This window comes from Aedes aegypti, chromosome 1 (genome assembly GCF_002204515.2).
Source record: "Aedes aegypti strain LVP_AGWG chromosome 1, AaegL5.0 Primary Assembly, whole genome shotgun sequence".
Classification (NCBI taxonomy): Eukaryota; Metazoa; Arthropoda; class Insecta; order Diptera; family Culicidae; genus Aedes; species Aedes aegypti.
This window is the reverse complement of record NC_035107.1, coordinates 24,941,094-24,962,907: the sequence shown is the minus strand read 5'-3', so window position 1 is coordinate 24,962,907 and position 21,814 is coordinate 24,941,094. Positions and strand designations below refer to the sequence as shown.

The following is a 21,814-nucleotide window of genomic DNA, read 5'->3' as shown; positions in this document are numbered from 1 at the left end:
CGAATGTACCAGATCGTGATGATTCTTGTCGCATACCGAACAGGTTTTATCGGATCGACATTCACGACGAGAATGATCCTGCCTTAAGCATATGTAATAAACTTTGCAGGATCTTGGAAGGATAGTGGAAGTCGCGCCTACTATGGGCTCCAGAAGAAGCTGCGGTCGAGAAAGATTCACCCTCGCACCAAATGTACCATGTACAAAACGCTTATAAGACCGGTGGTCCTCTATGGACATGAAGCATGGACCATGCTGGAAGAGGACCTGCAAGCACTTGGAGTGTTCGAACGAAGGGTGCTTAGGACGATCTTTGGCAGAGTACAGGAAAACGGTGTGTGGCGGCGGAGAATGAACCACGAGCTCGCTAGGCTCTACGGCGAACCCAGTATCCAGAAGGTTGCGAAAGCCGGAAGGGTGCGCTGGGCAGGGCATGTTGCAAGACTACCGGACAACAATCCTGCAAAGATGGTGTTCGCGTCGAATCCGGTTGGCACAAGAAGGCAAGGAACACAGCGAGCGAGGTGGCTTGATCAGGTGCAACAAGATCTGGTGAACGTGGGCCAAAATCGAAGTTGGAGAGACACAGCCATGGACCGAGTAAATTGGCGTAACATCGTTAACGAGGTTTTATCAAATCAATTGTTGTAACACCAACTAAATAAAAAAAATAGGATCTTGCAGCAGAACGTCGTTGATTTACCGACAGTTTGGTGAACTGTTCACACTTGGCTAGACTTCGGTGATCGTTGAACTGCATAGAGGGCATTTCCTTTGCACTTGAGCTGCTCGCGCATTCACGTTTAGAACGGGTGGCCTTGGTCTGATGAACGATACATCCTTGCGCTCCTTTCGGTTTGAGAAGACGGGATTCATGCTTGCCAGTTGGTTTTCCATCTCATCCTCCAACCACCACGAAAACTCCTGGAATCCGACGATCAGATCCTGCTTCAATAGAAACGCTTTGTGACGCACCCACATTTGCTTACTGAAAACAGGCAGCTTCTCGGCAAGTTAGGAAATCAGTTCAGGATTCATCAGGTACGCTTCTGCATTTACATTTTTAAGCGCCACCGCTGTTCCGATGACAGCATTGTAGAAATAACGGAAAGATTCGATGTTTCCATCCTTAACATAATCCAGGTTACGTAGTAGCTCCAGTCTATTAGCTACGACCCACTCAGTGCGTCCGAAATTTGATTTCAGCATTCGCATAATCAGATCGATATTTTTATGGGCAGACAGCAGACACTCCACAGTTTTGCGAGCTTTTCCCTGCAATGCGTTGTTCAATCGTCTGAGGTTCTCCCTGTTCGTCAGCTTGTACTCGGCGGTAGATGTCTTGAACTCATTTTCGAATATCGGCCAGTCCATTATGTATCCGGAAAACTGCGGTAGATCTCTGACATTCCGGCTATGGAGAGCCTTGAGAGCATGACACAATGCCTCATTCACGGCGGTACCGGTAGCAGCTGCACCGCGCGGCGCATTTCCAGTGGCGCCGTTATCAACATCATCATTGGCAGTATTCTCGTTTTCGTTCAACCATGCTTGAACACGTTGCGTTGAGCCGCAATTCGATGCACCAGAACCCGAACGCAACTCACTAATCTGGATTGCACGTTCACGCTTCTTCCTGATGAATTCGGCCTTTTTCTGCTCCCTCTTGAGCTCGAAATCTTTCTGGATCTTGAGAGCTTCAAGTCGCTGCTCCGCTTCAATCCGATCCTGCTCTAGGGAGACACGCAGTTCCTCTTCCTCCAGCTCGTCGACGAGTTCCAAGGCTCTAATCCGGCTCGAAGGACCAAATGTTTCAGGATTCGCTCGCTCGGATTCACCGACAGGGACGGGCTCACCTAAGAAACGGAGAAGGACCAAATGCGACGGGAACGTCTTCTCGGGAGCTCTTCTTGCTTCTTCACAGAGGCTGGCACGGAATCGCTTTGACAGTTTCGCTCACCTGTAAATGATCGGAAACTATCCGACGGAACACTTCTTCCTTTTTCTTCGGGAAATCTCCGCAATGGAGAATGAAATTACAATTTAAACGGTTTCTAATTTGGAGGTTTTCGCTTTATTGCACTAATCTAAAACGCGGTTTGACAAGTAATGAAAATTTTTTTCTCCGTTCTTTTTCATGGCCTACTGCTCTCCAACAAAGCCTGAAACAAAATATTTCCTCATGATGCTGTAAACAGATGCAAAATTGCAATAATGGATGATGCGCGAATTTGGTACGTTAACCACACTCAGGAACTTGGAAAAGGACGAAAATTCTTCCAATATCAAACTGGCATCAACGATAAACCCTGGTATCGAAACCTGCCTCTCTCCAACTCGGAAGTAAGAACGCTAAACGGATTGATCTCAGGGCATGATTTCTCACAATACTGGTTGAGTATCATGCGGATCAAAGACGAGAGATACTGTGAAATATGCGATCAACTAAACACCTCTGAACACATCATTCTTATTTGTATTAAACACCTGCAACTCCGTGATAAACACAAGCTAGACGCTTTCTTTAAAAGATGTGCGAGACAAAAGATGTAAACACTCTAAAAACTATAAGGGTACATCCCTATGGGGTTGTATGAACTGGTGACGTAGGACCACGATGGTTAATTTAACTGAATTTGATGTCGTTCTTGTTGCTCGTTTTGACTTCATACTGTTTTCAGTGTTTTCGTAAATATTTATGCATATAACGATTTGCAGCCAAGTGTACGTTTAATCATGTCCTAAATATACAATATCTTCATCCGATGAATTCGTCATATTTATCTATGAAAATGTGAAATTTCACTGCAGGTTGTATGATCATTTTGAAATTATATTAGTAACCTCCTATGAAATATATGGTAGAATCATAATGAAAGCTTCAGTCATCGCTTTGTTGATCTTATGGTTTGAGAGAAATATTATTCATTGCTTGGCAATGTGGTAAATAAAGTCGGAAATATTACTCTGTTAACTCTCTTACACACATTTGGTGGCCCTGAAAAGAGCCAAAGGCTTTGTTAGCTCGGATGCTGTCATAGATGAATCGCACTACAGGCTGTTATCAGTTGATTGCCATGGTTAAACGAAGAATCCCCAACGCATGTGTAGAAATTTGTATAAGTTCTCTGCTTATAAGACGAACCAGTTGAATGTTTCATGGTGTGGATGGCACACATCAGCAACAGGTATTAGATCACACGGCTGAAGTCGAAATCTGAAAACGTAGCTTAAGTTTGAACTCTTGAGCGATACCACAAGCTGGACCCTCGATTTGTCTAATAATAGTAGTAATGATGCCTAACGGGCTTGATTCTTGACTGCACCACAGATGAGTTTATCACGAGCCGAAATCTCATAAACCAGATGCTGATCAACAGCTCAGCAGGCTTCTGGCTACGAGGTGCTCTTCGCTAAGCAGGTTCGGAGGAGCTCTTACCAGCTCGAAAGTGAAAATGGAATGAAACCGAATTCGGCGAAGGAAGCATGCTTTAAACCCTTAGATTAGCAGATGATGCTCCTTTTATTCGTGCTCTTCTCTTCTAGCCGACCAATCTGGAAAATGGGTATGTGCCAATAATGTGTTGGGCTTAGAATTACTTGAAAATTGCGGAATATGATAATGCGTGAGAAATTGATCAAACATGAATAGTTGGAATGCTTGACATTTACAAAATATTCTCTAGTTCGCTATTGATAATCAATAGTTTTCTTTAGTATGAAGGTGAATTTCTGATTAATGCGTGCCAAAATGATGAAAATTGTTCAATCAGAATTTCTCTTGAAAACCATTCTAAATATGGAAACCGATGCTCACTCTTGAAATCTTGAGCGATTTCATAAGTCCAACGCTCGATTCGCTGCTCTTTTCTCTTCGGATCAGCAACTCTGAAGGCTTCTGGTATTTGGCTCCTAACGAGCTCGCTTCTTGACCACCGATCACCAGACGCTGGATCGCTAGCTTGAAGGACGTCGCTGCACAGGATCGGAGGAGCTCTTGCCAGCTTGGAAGTCGAAACGGAATGAAGCCGAATCCAACGAAGGAAGCATGCTATATACCCTTTGATTAGCAGATAATGCTCCTCCCTTTCGTGCTCTTCTCTTTCTAATCGACCAATCTGGGAAATGCATATGTGCCAATAATGAGTTGGACTTAGAATTACTTGATAATTGCGGAAAATGATAATAATCAATTGTTTTCTTCAATATGAAGGTAAATTTCTGATCCATGGGTGCCAAAATTATGAAAATTGTTAAATGGGAATTTCTTTTTAAAAGCATTCTAAACATGTCGCAATTTTGTAACATGTGATCATTTTCGTAATCGAAGTGTTCTCATAAAATATGGCAAATCAAAGACACTGTCGGAAATTCTACTATAGTTTACAATCGTTGTGAAATGTTGAACACTCACCCCGACGACACTGAAGCAGTGTCCACGAATAGTCTCAAATTGTCATGCCATCAATTATTCATGACAAATTAAATTTTGTACGAAGCTGCGAGATTGATTGAGGATTATAAGATGTAATAAGGTCGGAAATATTATTCCTTCAACTCTTTTCCACAAATTTGATGGCCCTGATAAGGGCCGATGGCTTTCTTAGCCTCGATACGGTCACAGATAAATAGCACTACGGGATGTTATCAGTTGATTGTCATGGTCAAACGACGAACCAGCTGAAAGGTTCGTGACGTGGATGGCGCACAACAGCAACGGGTTGTGGATTTCCTGCAACAAGTCGAAATTCGGAAACGATGCTCACTCTTGAAATCTTGAGCGATTTCACCAGTCCGACGCTCGATTAGCAGCATCTCCTCGGATCAGCAACTCTGAGGGCTTCTGGTTTCTAACGGGCTTGCTTCTTGACCACCGATCACGAGTCGAAATCTGGGAGCACGGATAAATTTGCGGCGGCGATGACGATGGCTTGGACGCTTCTCCGAGCGGCAGTAGTTCGCCGCTCGGAGAAGCGCCCAAACCATCGTCATCGCCGCCGCAAATCAATTTTGCGTCTTCCTCTTCCGATGACACAAATTGGACTGTGACGCGGGTGCAAAAGCAAAGCGAGAATGACTCGCCCGATCGTGTTCACAGTCCGACCGCAAAAAGAAGACTGAGGGAAGAAGTTGTTGTTGTTGTTGTTTGAGAGGGACTTTAACCCGAAGGTCATTCGTCCCTTCCGAGGGAAGAAGCAGGGACCCGTTTGCTTTTATAGTGGGACGCGATACCGTCGAAAAATGCTCGTACGTGATTGGTTGGATAAAAAAGGGGTCAACATTTATCAAATTTTCAATAGTTTAACAACAAAATTCACTTATCGGATATATTACTTACGATGCGTAGATACATATCTGATCGAATGATATTAAAATCGTAATAATTGGTTCATAAACAACTGAGTTATTAACGTTCAAAATCTCCCCTAATTTCGTTACATGCCTCATTTTCCGTACTTTTAAAGTGCACCCCAATATAGAAAACAAAGACGTAGTCCTACGTCAAAAGGCTAACTAATTTCCTAAAAGAGCTTAAACTGCAAGTTTAAACCAACTGACCAAACATAAATCTGGCTTATAATCGGCATTTTTAGTGAAATTCAATGAAAGCAAACGTAGCAGACATTATAAATAACTAGTCTTGTGTTTAATGGTTTAAAACAACATAAAATGGCTTAAAGCAGTGATTTCCAAAGTGGGCGAATTCGCCCCCCTGGGGGCGATTTTCAGGTCCAGGGGGGCGAAAATTTGTAAAACTGAATTTGGGGGGCGAAAACGCTAGGAAGGGGGCGAAAGTGGGATCAAATAAAAAACAAGAATAGATTCAAACATTGAAAGAGACAAACATATTTTAATGATAGCATATACATCCGAGGAAGAATTTATTTATCACTTAACTATTTCATCGGTTCTTTTCCTCTAAATACGCTCGTTTTTGAATTATGATAGACAAATTTGACGATTGTCATTGAGATGTGAACGGTTTCTGCCAAAAAATAATATTGAATGCATTTTGAAAGCAAAAAATATGTGAGAACTTTTGGTGATGTTTGAAATTAGTTAGAGGTCTTTAGAATAAGACACCTTAAGTTTCTATTATTTCTCACGCATTTGTGAAACTACTCATTTTAATATTTTGTTGACACGCATACTAATCAGTATTTATAGTACAAATCATTTTATAAATAAATTTATGCGACTTTGGATTTCAATGATAAAATTACCCAGTAAATCACCCAATTAAAAATAAGCCAGAACGACATAAAATTGGATCAAAGTTGAAGTTGTTGACTGAGGTCTGGATTTACTGATATTTTTTTTAATTAAAAATCTATATTAGACTATTTTCAGAACAGTCGAAAATGTACCCACAATTTCGTATATTTATTTCAACAACTTAAGAAACATTAAAAAAAAGAAAGAAAAATCAGAACGTGAGCTGAATCTTTTTTAATGATCGCACATTAGCCAGGATAATACATTCGTTGTTACAAAAACAATTGATGCATATGATAGATGTTGCATGACTCTTTTATGGATATACAAGTAGAAGACACACTTTTTGGGGTATTTTTATTGAAGCATTAAGATTGACTGCTACACCCTTTAAAATTTGATCAATTTTCGGTATACTTATGTTCAGATATTTATCCATACTTCAACACAAGTTTAACGTGTAATATAAATCGACACTGTTACTTCAATAGAGACTAACTGACATGAGCGATTTCCCTTCATCGATCCTCTCTTTCATTAATAACTTCATTAAATTAGATAAATCTGTAATATTTCTTGGTAATGAAGCAAGATATAGTGATTCTTCATTCTACAGCACAAACATATTCTACGAAAAGAGAATTAGTTTTCTGCAATAACACAAAAAAGCAAAGTTGAAGAGAAATCGATGAATGCAGATAAGCCCATATAAAAAAAATGCTGAAATGTTTAAATTTGATATCAGGGGGGCGATTCCAAAAAATATTGGTCTCAAGGGGGCGAAAGTCAAAAAAGTTTGGGAAACACTGGCTTAAAGCGTCTTAAAATTACTCAATATGGCTTTAAATGGCTTAAAATCACTTAAAATTACTGAACATGTTTTAAGCCATTTGCTTGAAACGGATAAAAACGGCTTAAAATAGCTTTAAATTGCTTAAAATAACTGAGAATGGCTTAAAATGGTATAAAACGGCTTAAAATTGCTGAAAATAACAAGATGACTTAAAATGGAGTGTCGTTGCTGAGAAATTTAATGTCACTCCATGCGCCTGTCTTCCAGGGATGGGGCACAGGTATTACCACCTTGTGTCCTTGCTAAAGAGCTTTGGTTTACGCGCCATTGCTCGCCATGAAATTTCAATCGGCTCAATCGGAGAACATCGATACAGGCAGGATTTGCGGCTTTCGGGATATGCCCTCAGAGCCTTTTGTGAGGTGTGATTCATTTCATCTTACACTCGATCCATTTTTGCAGAAATAGCCCAACGGGTGTTCGCCAAGTACATAGATAAACGGTGGTACCGGGCGGAAGTTGTCCGATTCTACGACGACCGTAACGTTATGGTGTTCTACGTGGATTACGGCAACTCTGAGATGGTTCGCCTGGAGGAAGTCCACGAGTGGGACGAACGATTCAGCTATCTTCCGTACCAGGCGGTGCTGTGCAAGTTATCCAACTTGCAGCCGGCGAAGTCCTTCCACGTTCCGGCGGTGGTTGAACTGAATCGGACATTGCTGAACAAACGCGTTCACGCTAAGATTGTGTAAGTGATGGGATGTTAAATTTTAGCAACCAAATTCCTCAACTTTACTTTCTTTTCACACCAGAGACAACAAGTACCCGTGGGAGATTACCATCCTCGATCAGGACGGATTCGACATTGCCTCTGGCTTAGTTATTGCCAGCTTGGCCAGAAGAATCAAAGAAGAAGACGAGCCGGAACCAGGGCAGGAGGCCCCTGCAGCATAAGTAGAAGGAACCCTACATTGAACTAATGTCCCTTCGTAAGTGAACTTCGTGAATTGGAATAGGTATTAGAGGTACCTAAAGTAAGCTTTCGGCAATTTTATCACATTATTACAGCGCAAACGATTTTTTAATGTACGACTGAAGAAATGGTTGAAATAGAAACTTCTTGAATAGCCTAAAAAGGGATGAAATTCGTATTGACTACCAGCCCTACCGTCACGTAGTGCTCTAGCGTAAATTTGTCAAGTTTGCGAAGCAATGATTTCAATGGTTCAGGATGACACTACCGAAGATTCATGTCTCACATAATTTCTGTAAGCGATATGAGCAAGGAAAATGCGGTTCTCACTATAAATGGCATCGCCAAAAACGTTTCCGCTGTCAAAACTTTTATAAGTATGTTCAATTAGGCAGCATTACCGAATTACTGTTAAGAATGTAGAATTCCCTTAGGAAATTGCCTACCTCTAGGCGTATTCCGCTGTTCGAGGTGTTTTCAATTTTAAAATAACTCAAAAAGTAGATGAGATGTAAGCGTTTGGACATCATATTCGACTTCAGGGGCCATGATTTATGTAAGTAACGACATTTTCAATATTACCCAACATTGTTTACATGGATGATCAATGTTACCCCATATCAGCTAAATTAAAAATTCACATAAAACATTTTTGTAAACATGCTTAAATCTTTCAGAAAACAAAATACAGTATATAGTCATGAGCTATGGGTGGCAGTACTTGTTTTAAAAATATAAAACTCACAACATTTACATTTTTGGATGAAATATTTAAGAAATGTCCTAAAAACTGATCAATGTTACCCCGGATTACGGTATCATGCAAACACAAACATTCATGGCCGATGAATCCTTTGTATAAACACATTGTTTTGGTTTAAGTTTCCAGAACGATGTGAATGAGACAGATTCCTGTTCACTCTTCCAGGTTTCCAAATATTGTTTATATAAACTATCCAAAGGGTCAAGCAAAAGGCGTTTTTGAACATTTTGGCGCACTCCATTGGGTAACTTAATAGATATGGTATCTTTCAAGCCAGGAAATGGCCGACTGATATCATCCCTTAGGTAAAAATTTGAAACTATGTCTTGGACATCTGATCCATGCGAGGGTCGTCCTACTTTTGAAAGTGGTTAAATCCCTAAATTGTATTTTTTTGATTCCGTTATAACGTGTTGAGACACGTCAAAATGAGCTTTAACTTTGGCATATGACCAATTCCTAGGAAGTAATTTTAGAAGTTCAATTTGCTTGTCAGGTTCGGCTTTTGTAACAGCTGAGTTCAAATTTAATAAAACGGAATTAAAATCCTCTGTAACATCGACAATATTAGGCGGAAACCAAGTCTTTATTTTACTCAAAATTTGATTGAACATTTCGTCCATAGAAGCATTGCGATAGTTACTACTAGAAGCATCCAAACGTGAAGATTTTACTTGAAAAGAAATTTCCAAGAATTTAGCAAGCTCTTGTATTTTTTGTACATTATTTATAGAACCAACTGACTCACCCGAGGAAGGAGTTTCCTTTGGCGACGCCAACGAAGATAGTGGTGAAACTTGTTCCTCAAACGCCATTGCTTCTGGAAGATCCGTTACGAGAGCCTTCTGGTCACCGGTAATGGAGCACTTCACGCAAATTTTCATCTTTTCCGTAATCCACCGAACTCCATTCAAATGAAGCTTACTGATGAGGCCTTGGCTGATCGATCGTAGATTTGTCCTTACTGATTTGTGGCCGTCCAGTCCGAAGGGGTTACAGCATAAAGAATTGTATTCGTAATATTGAACTTTGTCCATTTCAACCGCTTCGGGAAAACTTTTTTCACTTTACAAAAAATAATAACGAGGAATATACAGCTGATAGACAACACTTGCACTTTCTCACTGCTCTTTGTTAGTTTTTGGTAAACTTATGATTCTCAAGCCATTTCAACGCTTTAAACTTGAATTGGTAAATACCTATTTGTCATATTGTCTACCCATTTATTTAACTGTCAATTATGTAGTTACCTAACAGGAAAAAATTGCCTACATTCTGATTGAAGAAAACTTTGTTTCTATGTAGTTTCGTTCTTAAGAAATTTTGTTTATGAATTTATAAATTTGTAAATATATGGTTCAAACAGCTCATCCTAGCAATATTTGATCATGTTTTAGGAACGAAAAATGAGCGTATTGAAAAATATTGTAGGATTGGATCTTATTGATCGCTCTTTTCAAATATACTTAGTTTGAAAGCTGGAATAGCTAATCGGGTTTTCATTATTTGTTTTCATAAACAGTGAAAAATGTCCTAGGAAACTGATTCCATTTAAAAAATTTCATATTTTCGAGATAATTTGAATCCGGTTCGACAAGTCATGATGAGTCTTGAGTCATGATTTTTAAACGAAAAGGCATGTATGGCAAATCTTTGCATTTTTTACAAAATTGACCATAGATCAGGAACTAAAGAAAAGTACATCCTAAAAGTTACCAGAATTGAAGTTTATAAAGTTTCTTTCTTAAAAATATTTTAATAAAAATTTCCGCGAGTTCGGGCATAGATTTTCCAGCTTTTTTTATGAATTTCCCCAACGGTAGAAAATTTTGTGGAAAACTTTTTCCAGTTCATTTGTTTTTTGATTTTTTTTTTGCTTAAATTTTCATATAAAAACTTTGTTTCTACAATGTTTCGTTCTTGAGTTATGATTTTTCAAAGAAAAGTCTTATATGGCACATCTGGACATTTTTGACAAAATTGGCCATAACTCAAAAACGAAAAAAAACTGCATTCCAAAAATTTCAGTGATTAAAGCTTATAAAATTACCTTCTCGAAAATATTTTTTTGAAAATTTTCCACGAGTTCGGGCATAGTTTTTCCGGCTTTTCTTTACAAATTTTCCCAACGGTGGAAAATTTTGTGGAAAACTTTTTCCAGTTAATATTTTTTTTTGGATTTTTGAGAAAATTTGCTTAAATTTTCATATAAAAACTTTGTTTCTACGATGCTTCGTTCTTGAGTTATGATTTTTCAAAGTAAGTAGTGTCAAGGGAAAACAAAAAATTTCCACCTGAGTTTTCCGGAAAAATAGGCGACCCTGAATTTTTCTCAATTTTTTTTATTCATATATCCATGAGCCCTGCCTGTGGAAAAAGTTTCATGAAAATCTGAGACCCTTCGGCCCAAACCCTTACGGTAATAAAAAAATCCCCTGCTGCGGACAATATTAGACGGGAAACTCGAAAATGGTGTGTGGCGCAGCGCACACGAGTTATACTAAGTGTATAAAGATGCGAATATCAATTAGCGGATTTTTGGGAGGTAGAGCAGAGCTAATAAAACACAACCAATCAGGTAGAGAGAACGAATTCAACTGTACTTTTATTCAAAGCTCAAATAGAAAGGAAATGGAAAAAGTTCGTGATGTAAAGTCTCCACACGGCAGGGTTGCCATGCTATCACTCCTCCTCATCACGTGCTGACCTGAGGCCAATTCTGTCTCGCAGTATCTCCAGCTTAACACGATTCAACGGCTTAGTCAGAATATCCGCAAGCATATCTTCGGATGGGCAATAGGTCACGTCGATTTGTTCTTGTTCAAAAAGGTCCTTGACAAAATGGTATTTTGTGTCAATATGTTTTGAACGCTTGCCAATAGTTTTTGCTTGACTGAGCTGCTTAATGCAACTCTGATTGTCTTCAAAGATGCATATGGGCTTTTTCACTGATTCACCAAAATCTTTCATTAACTTTTTCAGCCACATCAGTTCCTGGCAGCATTCCGATAGTGAAATGTATTCCGCCTCGGTTGAAGACAATGCCACGCATGGTTGTTTCCTTGCGCACCAAGAGATGAGTCCACCACCAAAGCGAAACAGATATCCTGAGTTTGACTTTCGATCTAAGACGTTCCCGGCCCAGTCGGCATCAGCAAAGCCTTCAAGATCTCCGGCATCACCGCCCAGTTGAAGCTGCAGTCCACTCGTAGCTTTCAGATAGCGCAATGTTCTTTTTGCCTCTGTCCAGTCGGCTACTGTTGGGTTACTGACTCGGCGTCCTAGTATCGAAGCACTAATTCCAATGTCAGGACGGGTGTGTACGGATACATAAAGCAGACCACCCACAAGGCTCTGGTATTTATCATTATTGGGTAGCCTTTCTACCTCCTCCTTCAGCTGAATGTATCCCGGGTCCATTGGAATGCGAGATCCTTTAGCATCGTCCAAACCAAAACTAGCCACCATTCGGTTAATGTATGCTTGCTGGTTTAAACAGTAACCGTTTTCAGTTTTAGTGACCTGTATTCCTAAAAACTGTTTAACATCTCCAAGGGCGGTCATTTGGAACTTGCTGTTCAACGCTTCAAGAATTCCCTCATACTCCTCCTGGGTGCTTGTGCAGATCAACATATCATCGACGTACACCAGAATAAACGTCAACTTCTTATTACGCCAACGCACGTACAGACACGGATCAGCTTCTGCAGGCTTAAATCCCATCTGGCGTAGAGTCTCATCTAATTTGCGATTCCACATACGGGCCGACTGCTTCAGTCCATATAAACTCTTCCGTAACAAGCAAACTTCGTTGGGTTCTGCAGCAACACCTGGTGGAATCTTCATATACACAGTCTCCTTCAAGTCACCGTTCAGATATGCTGTCTTAACATCCACGTGTTTTACCAGCATGTTACGACGACTTGCGATTGTTAGCAGCATTCTAAACGTGACTTGCTTTGCAACAGGTGCAAAGATCTCATCGTAGTCAAGACCGAATCGTTGTTTGTGCCCCTGGGCCACTAGGCGCGCTTTATGACTGCTAAGCCTTCCGTGTTCATCCAACTTTCGCTTGTATATCCAACGGCATCCAATTATTTTCTTTCCAGGCGGCAACTTGACCACATCCCACGTCTTGTTCTCACGATGCGAAATGAGTTCATCCTTCATAGCGGTAATCCACTGTGCACTTTCGGTTCCGGTTGTGGCTTGCTTGTAGCTCCTGGGTTCCGATGACTGTGGACGGGCAAATCTACTGCTAGCAGAAAAACGATCCGGCGGAACGCCCTTGTTTGTCCGATTCGAGCGGCGTAGATCGCCACTGGATTGCTCCTCCTCAATTTCACCAAACTCCTCCTGAACCGCATCACTTTCATCGCCGTGCTCCGAAACGTTTTCTCCGCTATTACAGGCATCTTCATACATAGTGGGTTCATCTTCATAACCATGGAAATCTTCTTCTTCATATCCATAGAAATCTTCTTCATCCGATGCAAATCCATCTGGTGGTCTATCCATATGGCTCTCTGTAGTTGCAGGTACAGACACCGGCGGTAGTTCTTCCACAACGTGATCTTCTGGCGCGTCTGGAGTACTCGAGTGAGGGTTTTCTTTTGTGGGTAGAAACCTTGCATCGCGACTGAATACAATTTTGTTCGTTTTCGTATCTATAAAGCGCCACGCCTTATGTTGCGATGAATACCCTACAAAAGTCATTTTCACCGCCTTCGATTCGAGTTTAGTACGCTTTTCTTTCGGCACAAATACATAGGCTTCGGAGCCGAAAATTTGTATCATTCCAAAGTCCGGCTTTTCACCGCACCACATTTCGTACGGTGTCAACTGGATCGGTTTGGTAGGTAGCATGTTTTGAAGGAAATTGGCTGTGCTGACAGCTTCAGCCCAATACCGGTAATGCATACCAGAATCAATAATCATGCAGCGAGCCATCTCAACTAATGAACGATTTTTTCGCTCAGCAACGCCGTTTTGTTGCGGCGTATAGGCTGTAGTAAATTGCTGCAAAATTCCTTCATCCTTCAAGAAACGAACCAGCTCCGTTGCACGGTACTCACCGCCTTGATCAGATCTAATCATTTTTGGTGGTTTACCAAATCGTGTCTTCATACACCGCACGAAGTCTTTGATTGCCTCGACAGTTTCTGACTTCTTGTGCAGGAAATATAACGTGGTGTATCGGCTAAAATCGTCGATAAGCGTTAAAAAATAGCGGTGACCACCTGGTGTGACTGTGTTCATGGGTCCACACAAGTCACTGTGCACCAGGTCAAGAACGGCTTTCGATTTGATTTTAGCCTTCTTGGGAAATGGAAGACGAGTCATTTTCCCTTGCAGACACGTTTCACAAGTGATATTAGAGGAACAGCTACCTACCTTGATACCAGTCGCTAGCTGCTTATTCTCCATTTCTCGGATGGCTTGGACATCCCTGTGTCCTAGTTTACGGTGCCACTCATGTACACAGTGTTTTCCGCAACTTTGCTCCATCGCTGCACCCGCTTGTTCCGCCAATCTCAAGTGGTAAAGGCCCATATACCTGGGGGCAACTGCAGCAATCCGACTTCCTCTTGATATTGTACATCCTGTTTCACTGAAAGTAACCGTGGCTCCTTTTTGCACCAGCTTACTCACTGATACTAGGTTCATATCGAGATCCGGAACATACAAGACCTCACTTAACACGATTTGTTTCACTTTTGAGTCTTGTCCATAGCAACGCAATTTGCAAATGCCGATACCTTTCACATCAGCACTTTTCCCGTCCGCGACCGTAACTGATTTCGGAGTGTCATCGCGCAATGTGTCCAACGATTGGAAATATCCCTTATTGGTGCACATATGTGAACTTGCGCCCGAGTCGATTATCCAGCCGTCGACCGAATTCGAGACCGCACTGTCACTTACACCGAACGCGAACACTTCTTCTTCCGATTTTGCCAGTTTAGCTTTTTCTGCTTTACGATCAGACTCACTCTGGCTTCGCGCACTTTCTTCTTTATTTTTCTTCGTCAAAAGCTTGCAGAAACGCTTTTTGTGTCCCGCCTTTTGACAGTGATGGCACACAATATTCTTCTTCTTGTCTTCCGCTTTCATGGCGATGCCTTCTGCTGGTGTTTTCTCCTTTCGCTTGAGGACCTCGTTGACGATTTTGCCTTTTACGAGTTCCAACGTCAAATCGTCCTCCGAACGGTTCTCCAACGTAGTTGTTAACGCATCAAATGAGCTAGGCAGGCTACGAAAGACTAGAATCACTTGCAAATCGTTGTCCAATTTGGTTCCGGCATTCGCAAGCTTCTCGAAAAGATCTTCATATTCCTGCAGATGCTCCACAATGTCATCGCCCTCGTGATACTGAAGGTCACAAATCCGCTTCAGAAGTAGCACCTTGGAAGTCAACGTTTTCTTCTCGTGTTGTTGCTTCAAATTATCCCACACAGCCTTCGCGGTCGTAGTGTTTCGAATATGGCCGTGTTGACTCCGAGAAAGCAGCAATCCGATTGTCGCACGCGCTCTCTGATCTGCTTCTTCCCAAGCAGCGATCTCAGCCGCGTTTGCGCCGTCAGCAGCAGGTTCAGGCTTCACTCCCGGCGAAACGTACTTCCACAATCCTTCTCTTACGAGCAGAAATTCCACTTCCAGCTTCCACGAGTCGTAATTTTCATTGTTCAATTTCGCAATACCCGTTCTCTCCATTTTCAATTTTCGCGATCACACTTGAAACGAACCGAAAAATTGCGATTTTCAATGCACACGAAAACAAAATGGCTAACACCGGCCCATAACCTTTTGGGAGGTAGAGCAGAGCTAATAAAACACAACCAATCAGGTAGAGAGAACGAATTCAACTGTACTTTTATTCAAAGCTCAAATAGAAAGGAAATGGAAAAAGTTCGTGATGTAAAGTCTCCACACGGCAGGGTTGCCATGCTATCACGGATGAAATACGGCAGACTTCAGTGGGCTGGTTACGTAGTGAGAATGCCGGAAGAAAGATTTGCGAAAATATTATTTAGCCGGGAATCAGTTAGTAATAGGCGACTTCGTGGAATACCACGAGTACGCTGGCTGAATGTAGTGCAAGAGGACCTGGTGACCCTAATCGTTCGTGGCAACTGGAGAAGTAACGCCCTGGGAGGGAGTCACAGATACTGCACACGAAATATTGAACAACACTTTTCCAAATTGCAAGATAACTCCCGCTCACCAACGACAATCAAGGCAGGCTTCGGAAAAATCGCTAGTTTGCTTTTGTTGTGTACCTTCGATCTTTCTGGACAAACTTGGAAAAGAAGCCATAGTTTAATGTGCATTTCATTTTAATTTTGATTGGAAAAGAGTAAAAAGATGCGTGTTTCAATACTTTATATTCGATCAAATTAAAAGGTGTTATCATCGCATTGGGTGTGCAGGAATTGATTTTTAATCGATTGTTGTCAACTGTGTTGAAATGCAAAAATATTGGTTGATCAATTTTGCTTTTTTCATGTTTGTCCATTTTTGAAGATCTGGGCTCACAGTGACAGTTCGTGACAGCAGAATCTCGGCTCACTACCCGCATAGAAAAACACAATTCGCCGTACATTCCATACAGTAACATTCTTTTAATTGTTATGGTTAATGTTCCACAAACAGTAGCTTTCTTGTTGTACAATAATAAATCTGAAGCTTTAGATTATAAAAAATCATTTGAGTAATGCATATCAAATTGTAACAGTATCTAATTTTGTCATGGCATTGTGAAACTATATGGGGGTTTAAATTCGTGCGAAATAGTTAAAGTATAAGGCCACGGTTTGCCGAATGGTAGAGGCACGCTTAAAAGTAACCAATTAGTAGTGTACGTTTCGTACAAAGATATAATAATTTTTCATAACAATTTGGTCGTAAAAGAGTTTTATTTTAGATAAAAAAAATACGGTAAAATTGATTATGTTCGACACATTTGATTAAAATCGTGAAAACAAAAAAAAATATTTCAAATATGTTGTGCAACTTCAACAATCGTAGTGATGTTTTTTAAGCGTGTATGCATTTGTGCAATTGAAAGAAAAAAAACAAAACAAAACAAAAATCACTAAGTTGCGTATTTCCAATCGAAGTTTTGATTGCCTGTAAAAGTATATGTTTCCCGAAATATAATTGTGATCCGGTTAAACTATAGCGCTGGTGAGTAAATCTTTTAAAAGTTCTTTAAAACTGCGGCCAATTCAATGTTGTGTTTTCAACAGGAACGCGATACTCGAGCAAGCTGTTGGATGCAAAATGAAGCTAGCCTACCGCTTTCGCTGATCCACCAGCAACTAGAGTTAGACGAGGAACAGATTCGAGAACAAACAGAACATAAATCAGGCTAAAAAGTACGATCCAGCCTACAAAGCAGCAGCAAAGCTACAACTTCACTTCGCCACATTACCGGTATTAGAAATTATGCAGTGCTAAGAATGCGAAATATTTACAGATACATTGAACAGCACACTTTTTTGTAGTGAGGATAATTTATTTGATAATAAAACATGATTTATTGGAGGAGAGTGAGATTTCATAATTTTTATCAAGATTTGAGAAATTTTGCGATGCAACAATGCAACCCCCGCCATATTTTTTTTTAGAAACTGTCCAACTGTTCCTGAACTGTTCGCCATAGTGTTAGACACCGAATATATCAACCATTTCCATTAACATAATTCGAAAAATTTGTTCGAGAAAATCGACGTTTTTAAATGGTAACATAACTTAACCGCCTATTTCCCACATTGTAATTTTTCCAATTACCATTTAACAAACTGTAAAAACTGTTCGGGGTACTGTCGTTTTATTGTTACTTTGGATGATTTGTGGAATTGTTTGGTTATTGTCAGAAATAGTTGTGGATGTTCTGGGGAATGGTATCAATATGATTCATAATTATGCGGGTATGACGTACATAAATTTTGTATCGGTTTCTCCCTCCCAGGTAACGCCCAAGACCGACGAAGATGGAGCTCCATAATACTCCACTGCACTGTGACGTCACGCATCAATTTTGACAGGTATTGGTCCTGTTGTTTACAGTTTGGACTTTTTTCGAATCATTTTTAATTTCGTGAAAGTTTGCTGCGAGGAGAGGTCAAATCCACTGCAGATACCCACGGATCGTATTATTCTATCTTCCTACCGTGGAAAATCGTCACCATCAATAAGATGAAAAAATGATGGAAAAAACGACTAAGTCCGAAACGTAAACAACAGGACCAGCAGCTGTCAAATAAATGAGGTTAGGCTCGTCATGAGCCTATGCATGCTATAAAACGTTTGACTTTTACTGTGCGCCCTGTTTTCAAGTTGCCCGTGAGAGAGAGCGAGACAGCACCAACACACGGCGCACAGTAAAAGTCAAGAGAACAAAAGAATTTATAGCACGTACAGAGGCTCATATGCAGCGCTCTATACGCCCGGCAATGGCGTGACGTTACGCTGTAGCCATCAAGGCGAGTTCAATTCTCTAAGGTGTCCCATTCAAAGTTGCTTAATATCAATCATATCAGCTGATGGCTGATGCTCTAAAACTATCAATATCACTTGCGAGCTATCAATATCACTTTGATTTGACAACCAACAGTAGGGATCCGACTGCGCACTCTAGATCATAATCACTGCAGAATGAGTGATCACGTGGTAATTATCCATGCTATTATTGTTTTTCAGTGACCAACATATAGTTTCAATCTATCTGCAGCACTGTCAAAAATATCGTACTGATAAATTGCCATTTTATTTGCTTAATTTAAGGTTAAACTTAACCCATCAGTGATATCCATAGTCTATCGCCATCAATGCACTGGTGATGGAGTAGACAGCATGATGTTGATGCGACATAGATTGATCCGAATTGTATCGCAGTCGGCCTGTACAAATCAGCAAATTTTAAGCGTTGATAGTGACAGCGAGTAACTCTGGTCCCATTATGCTCACTTTGTGGAGAAAACCAGACCGGGTAGGTGAGGAAGGGCTGGCCGTTTTGTTTACAAACATCTGAGACAGGTAGTCGAGAGATTGACTCCTGATTGGTTGGAGAAACAGTGTTGTCAAGAATTATTCTTATCTGGTCGCCCCTGCTCCTTGTGTGCTCTACTCCTTTCTTTCATTTTGACAATTTCATCCACACTGATGGCAGCACAGTTAGTTTCAGTTTCAGCTTCATCCGGGCAAGGCAGTTATGTTTGCAAACAAAACGACCAGCAAGTTGAAGATGGCCTTCTAGCACAGAACAGATAGCCATCTTAGAACAAAATGTATTTTTCATCTAGAGTACAAGAAAATGTGGAGAAGAGTAGGCGAATAAAGCACTGTTTGCCCCACTGGAATTTACAGTGCAGGATATTGACGTTCATTTCGTCTAAAATGATCTGCCTCGCTCGTATAATTTGTTTGAAGTTATGTCAACACCATTGATTCGCCAGCACAGTAAGCCTTGCAGCCTTGCAGTGCACATTTGTCAACAAAAGCCCGACACACTTTAAACTGAAAATCTGAACATTTTCCGATGTTTATTGGCTTTTGACGTTCTTTTGGATTTCTTTGGGGATGTGTTAGCTAAATCATGTGGTAACTGGTAATACTCTTTATGTGCGACTGGAGTTTTAAACTTGAAAAAAAACTAACCTCCTCCGCCACCTTGGTGAGCACTGTGAATTAATTGGTTATCAAACTTATATCGAAAAAAATAACGCTAATTTCAATCATGTGCACCTTCTTCGTCCACCGTTTAAAGCCTGATTTGCTACTGAAAAGGAATCGCTAAAGAAATTTCTCGCCGATTGCTTGCAGAAATTTTCTACAGCGTCTCCCATTTGAACTGACAGTTCTTTTCAACTGCGTACTGCGATCAGAAAAAAGCGCATTCTTGATCGATTCCTTGCAGAAATTACCCATGCATCAAGATAGGCCGAGAAATTACTTGTCAGCAGCGAATCAGGCTTAAAGCAATAAATATATGTCAAACATAAAGTTCTTCTACACGTTGCAGCACACAGTTTTTGCTTGATGAGCTTGATTTTTTTCAACAAAAACGCCTTTACGCAACGACTTTTCCAACACGATCGCACTTACACTCTCGTGAAGGATACGGTTGATATTATTCAATGGGCCTTTTCACAAACTTCGTAAAGCTGGAGGGGGCTGGTGGATGTCGTTAAGATGTTACTGCTCATACATTTTTTTTAGATTACTCATACAAGAAAGCTTTACAAGAGGGTGGGTGGGTGTTGAAAATGGTCATTTTCAGCGTTGTGAAATTTGTGAACGAACTCAATATTCACATCCAATGTATCGAGTTTTGTTTATTACTCTCCACCAAAGGATTGCTATGATGTAAATGAAGAAGAAACCACCGATGTTCAAATTTTTAGACGAGTGCAAGGTTGATTAATTTATCGCGGTGTTATGTTATTTAGTTTCCTTGAATTTGATTAATACAATTCTACTCTGTTTTGGCTCCACAGTTTGGAATGCATAAAAAAGATTTATCTCCTAGTCCTTAGATTTAATGCCCGACACGGCACGTTGTATAGCGCATCAGATTCGCTATCCAGCAAGAATACAATGGCTGACGTTTGAGGAGGAGAAACGATTACCGGATTCCGGTGTTCAACCAGACTCGTGTTCTACAAAAGTAGAAAAACTGAAGTAAATTTCTTGGTTGTTATTGTTTCTTTATTTGATGAAATTTACACTATTCTTTGGTCATTTATTCCTATGAATTTCTTAAATAGTGCGGGTCGAAGTGCGGAATTACGTCGAATCGATTAGGTGTCTTAACAGCACTTGAGCGTGAGATGACGAATAAACGGGGTGTAAATCCCCAACTAATCCGACATAATCACATACTTCTAAAATTAATATAGGGAAAGTGTACCAGTTATGGCCATAGTGGTTCCCTATTTGGCCATACGTAAAATTCCGATCACTTTCACATTTTAAATATTTTTTAATGTTTAAACATCAAGATATATCTTAAATCTTATTACTACAACACCGAAAATCTTTCAAAATGTGAAAACATACAAGTAATCCCGTATAGCGAAATAGGGAACCACTATGACCATAACTGGTACACCTACCCTATTTATAAAATGCTTGACTTCACAAAAGCAATTATTTTCCAGCAACATTTATAAGTTAAAAAATATAAATGTCACAATACTTAATGAGGTAAAAACTTGATTAAAAATATGCTTAAGATTTGAAAAATATTAATGTTTATGACGACGTTATTTTCCTTAGATAGATGTTTTGTGTGATACTGATTCTTTTTAGCATTTATCGGACTTAAAAGTTTCTTCCAATAAGGATTAAACCCCCTAATGACGTATTATCCTGGAGATGGGTCAAAGTTTGAATCAATCCGATACGATTTTTTACATGAACTCTTATGTTATTTCTGGTTGTTTGCAAACTTCGAAATTTTCGGTTTTGAAGATGACATAAATGAGACAAATGACTCAATCAAGGTGTTTACTGAAATATAATCTGTGATTATATCATAATATAGAGTTTTTTTTTGTTCAAAATCCTCTAAATCTTAGAAAAAAACATCTAGAAAATTTTTGAATTACAAACACATCAAGCGTTTAAGCCACCTACCATTTATTTTTAATTCTAAAAATGTAAGTTTTTAAGAAATCGTTCTTCACTCTAGATTGTTTACCCTCTTCTTTGTATGCTTATCGTAGAAAAGAAAGATGCAAAAAACTTGACGGAATGTAATCGAGAACAATGTTTGATTTGCATGATCACGTACTACACATATTGTTGCTTATAAATAAATAAAAGTCTGGAATATTGTAATAAAATTGCATGATATTATTTTCTAACATTTGTGCAGTACAACATTTACGCATTGGCCGATTTTACTTACAAAATGATATTGCTGTTTGCGTTTGAGGTGCAAATTATGTCCAACTAAGCTTCAGACGCGGTAAAACAAACTAATCAAAGGACACTTAGCAATCATGATCGATATCACCGCCAACCTAGCAAAAAAATCAATCTTTGACTTCATCTTCCT

The 21,814-nt window shown here is 40.0% G+C and overlaps 1 protein-coding gene across 1 annotated transcript in view; it reads left to right on the top strand.

The window, feature by feature from the left end:
• LOC5570125 overlaps nt 1-8,150 on the top strand; it is a 72,374-nt gene extending 64,224 nt beyond the window's left edge. The window contains exons 3-4 of the mRNA XM_021839186.1: nt 7,472-7,760; nt 7,825-8,150. Coding sequence (XP_021694878.1) covers nt 7,472-7,760; nt 7,825-7,966 — 431 coding nt within the window. The 3' untranslated portion in view covers nt 7,967-8,150. The remainder of the gene's footprint in view (nt 1-7,471; nt 7,761-7,824) is intronic.
• Nucleotides 8,151-21,814: the final 13,664 nt, after the last annotated feature.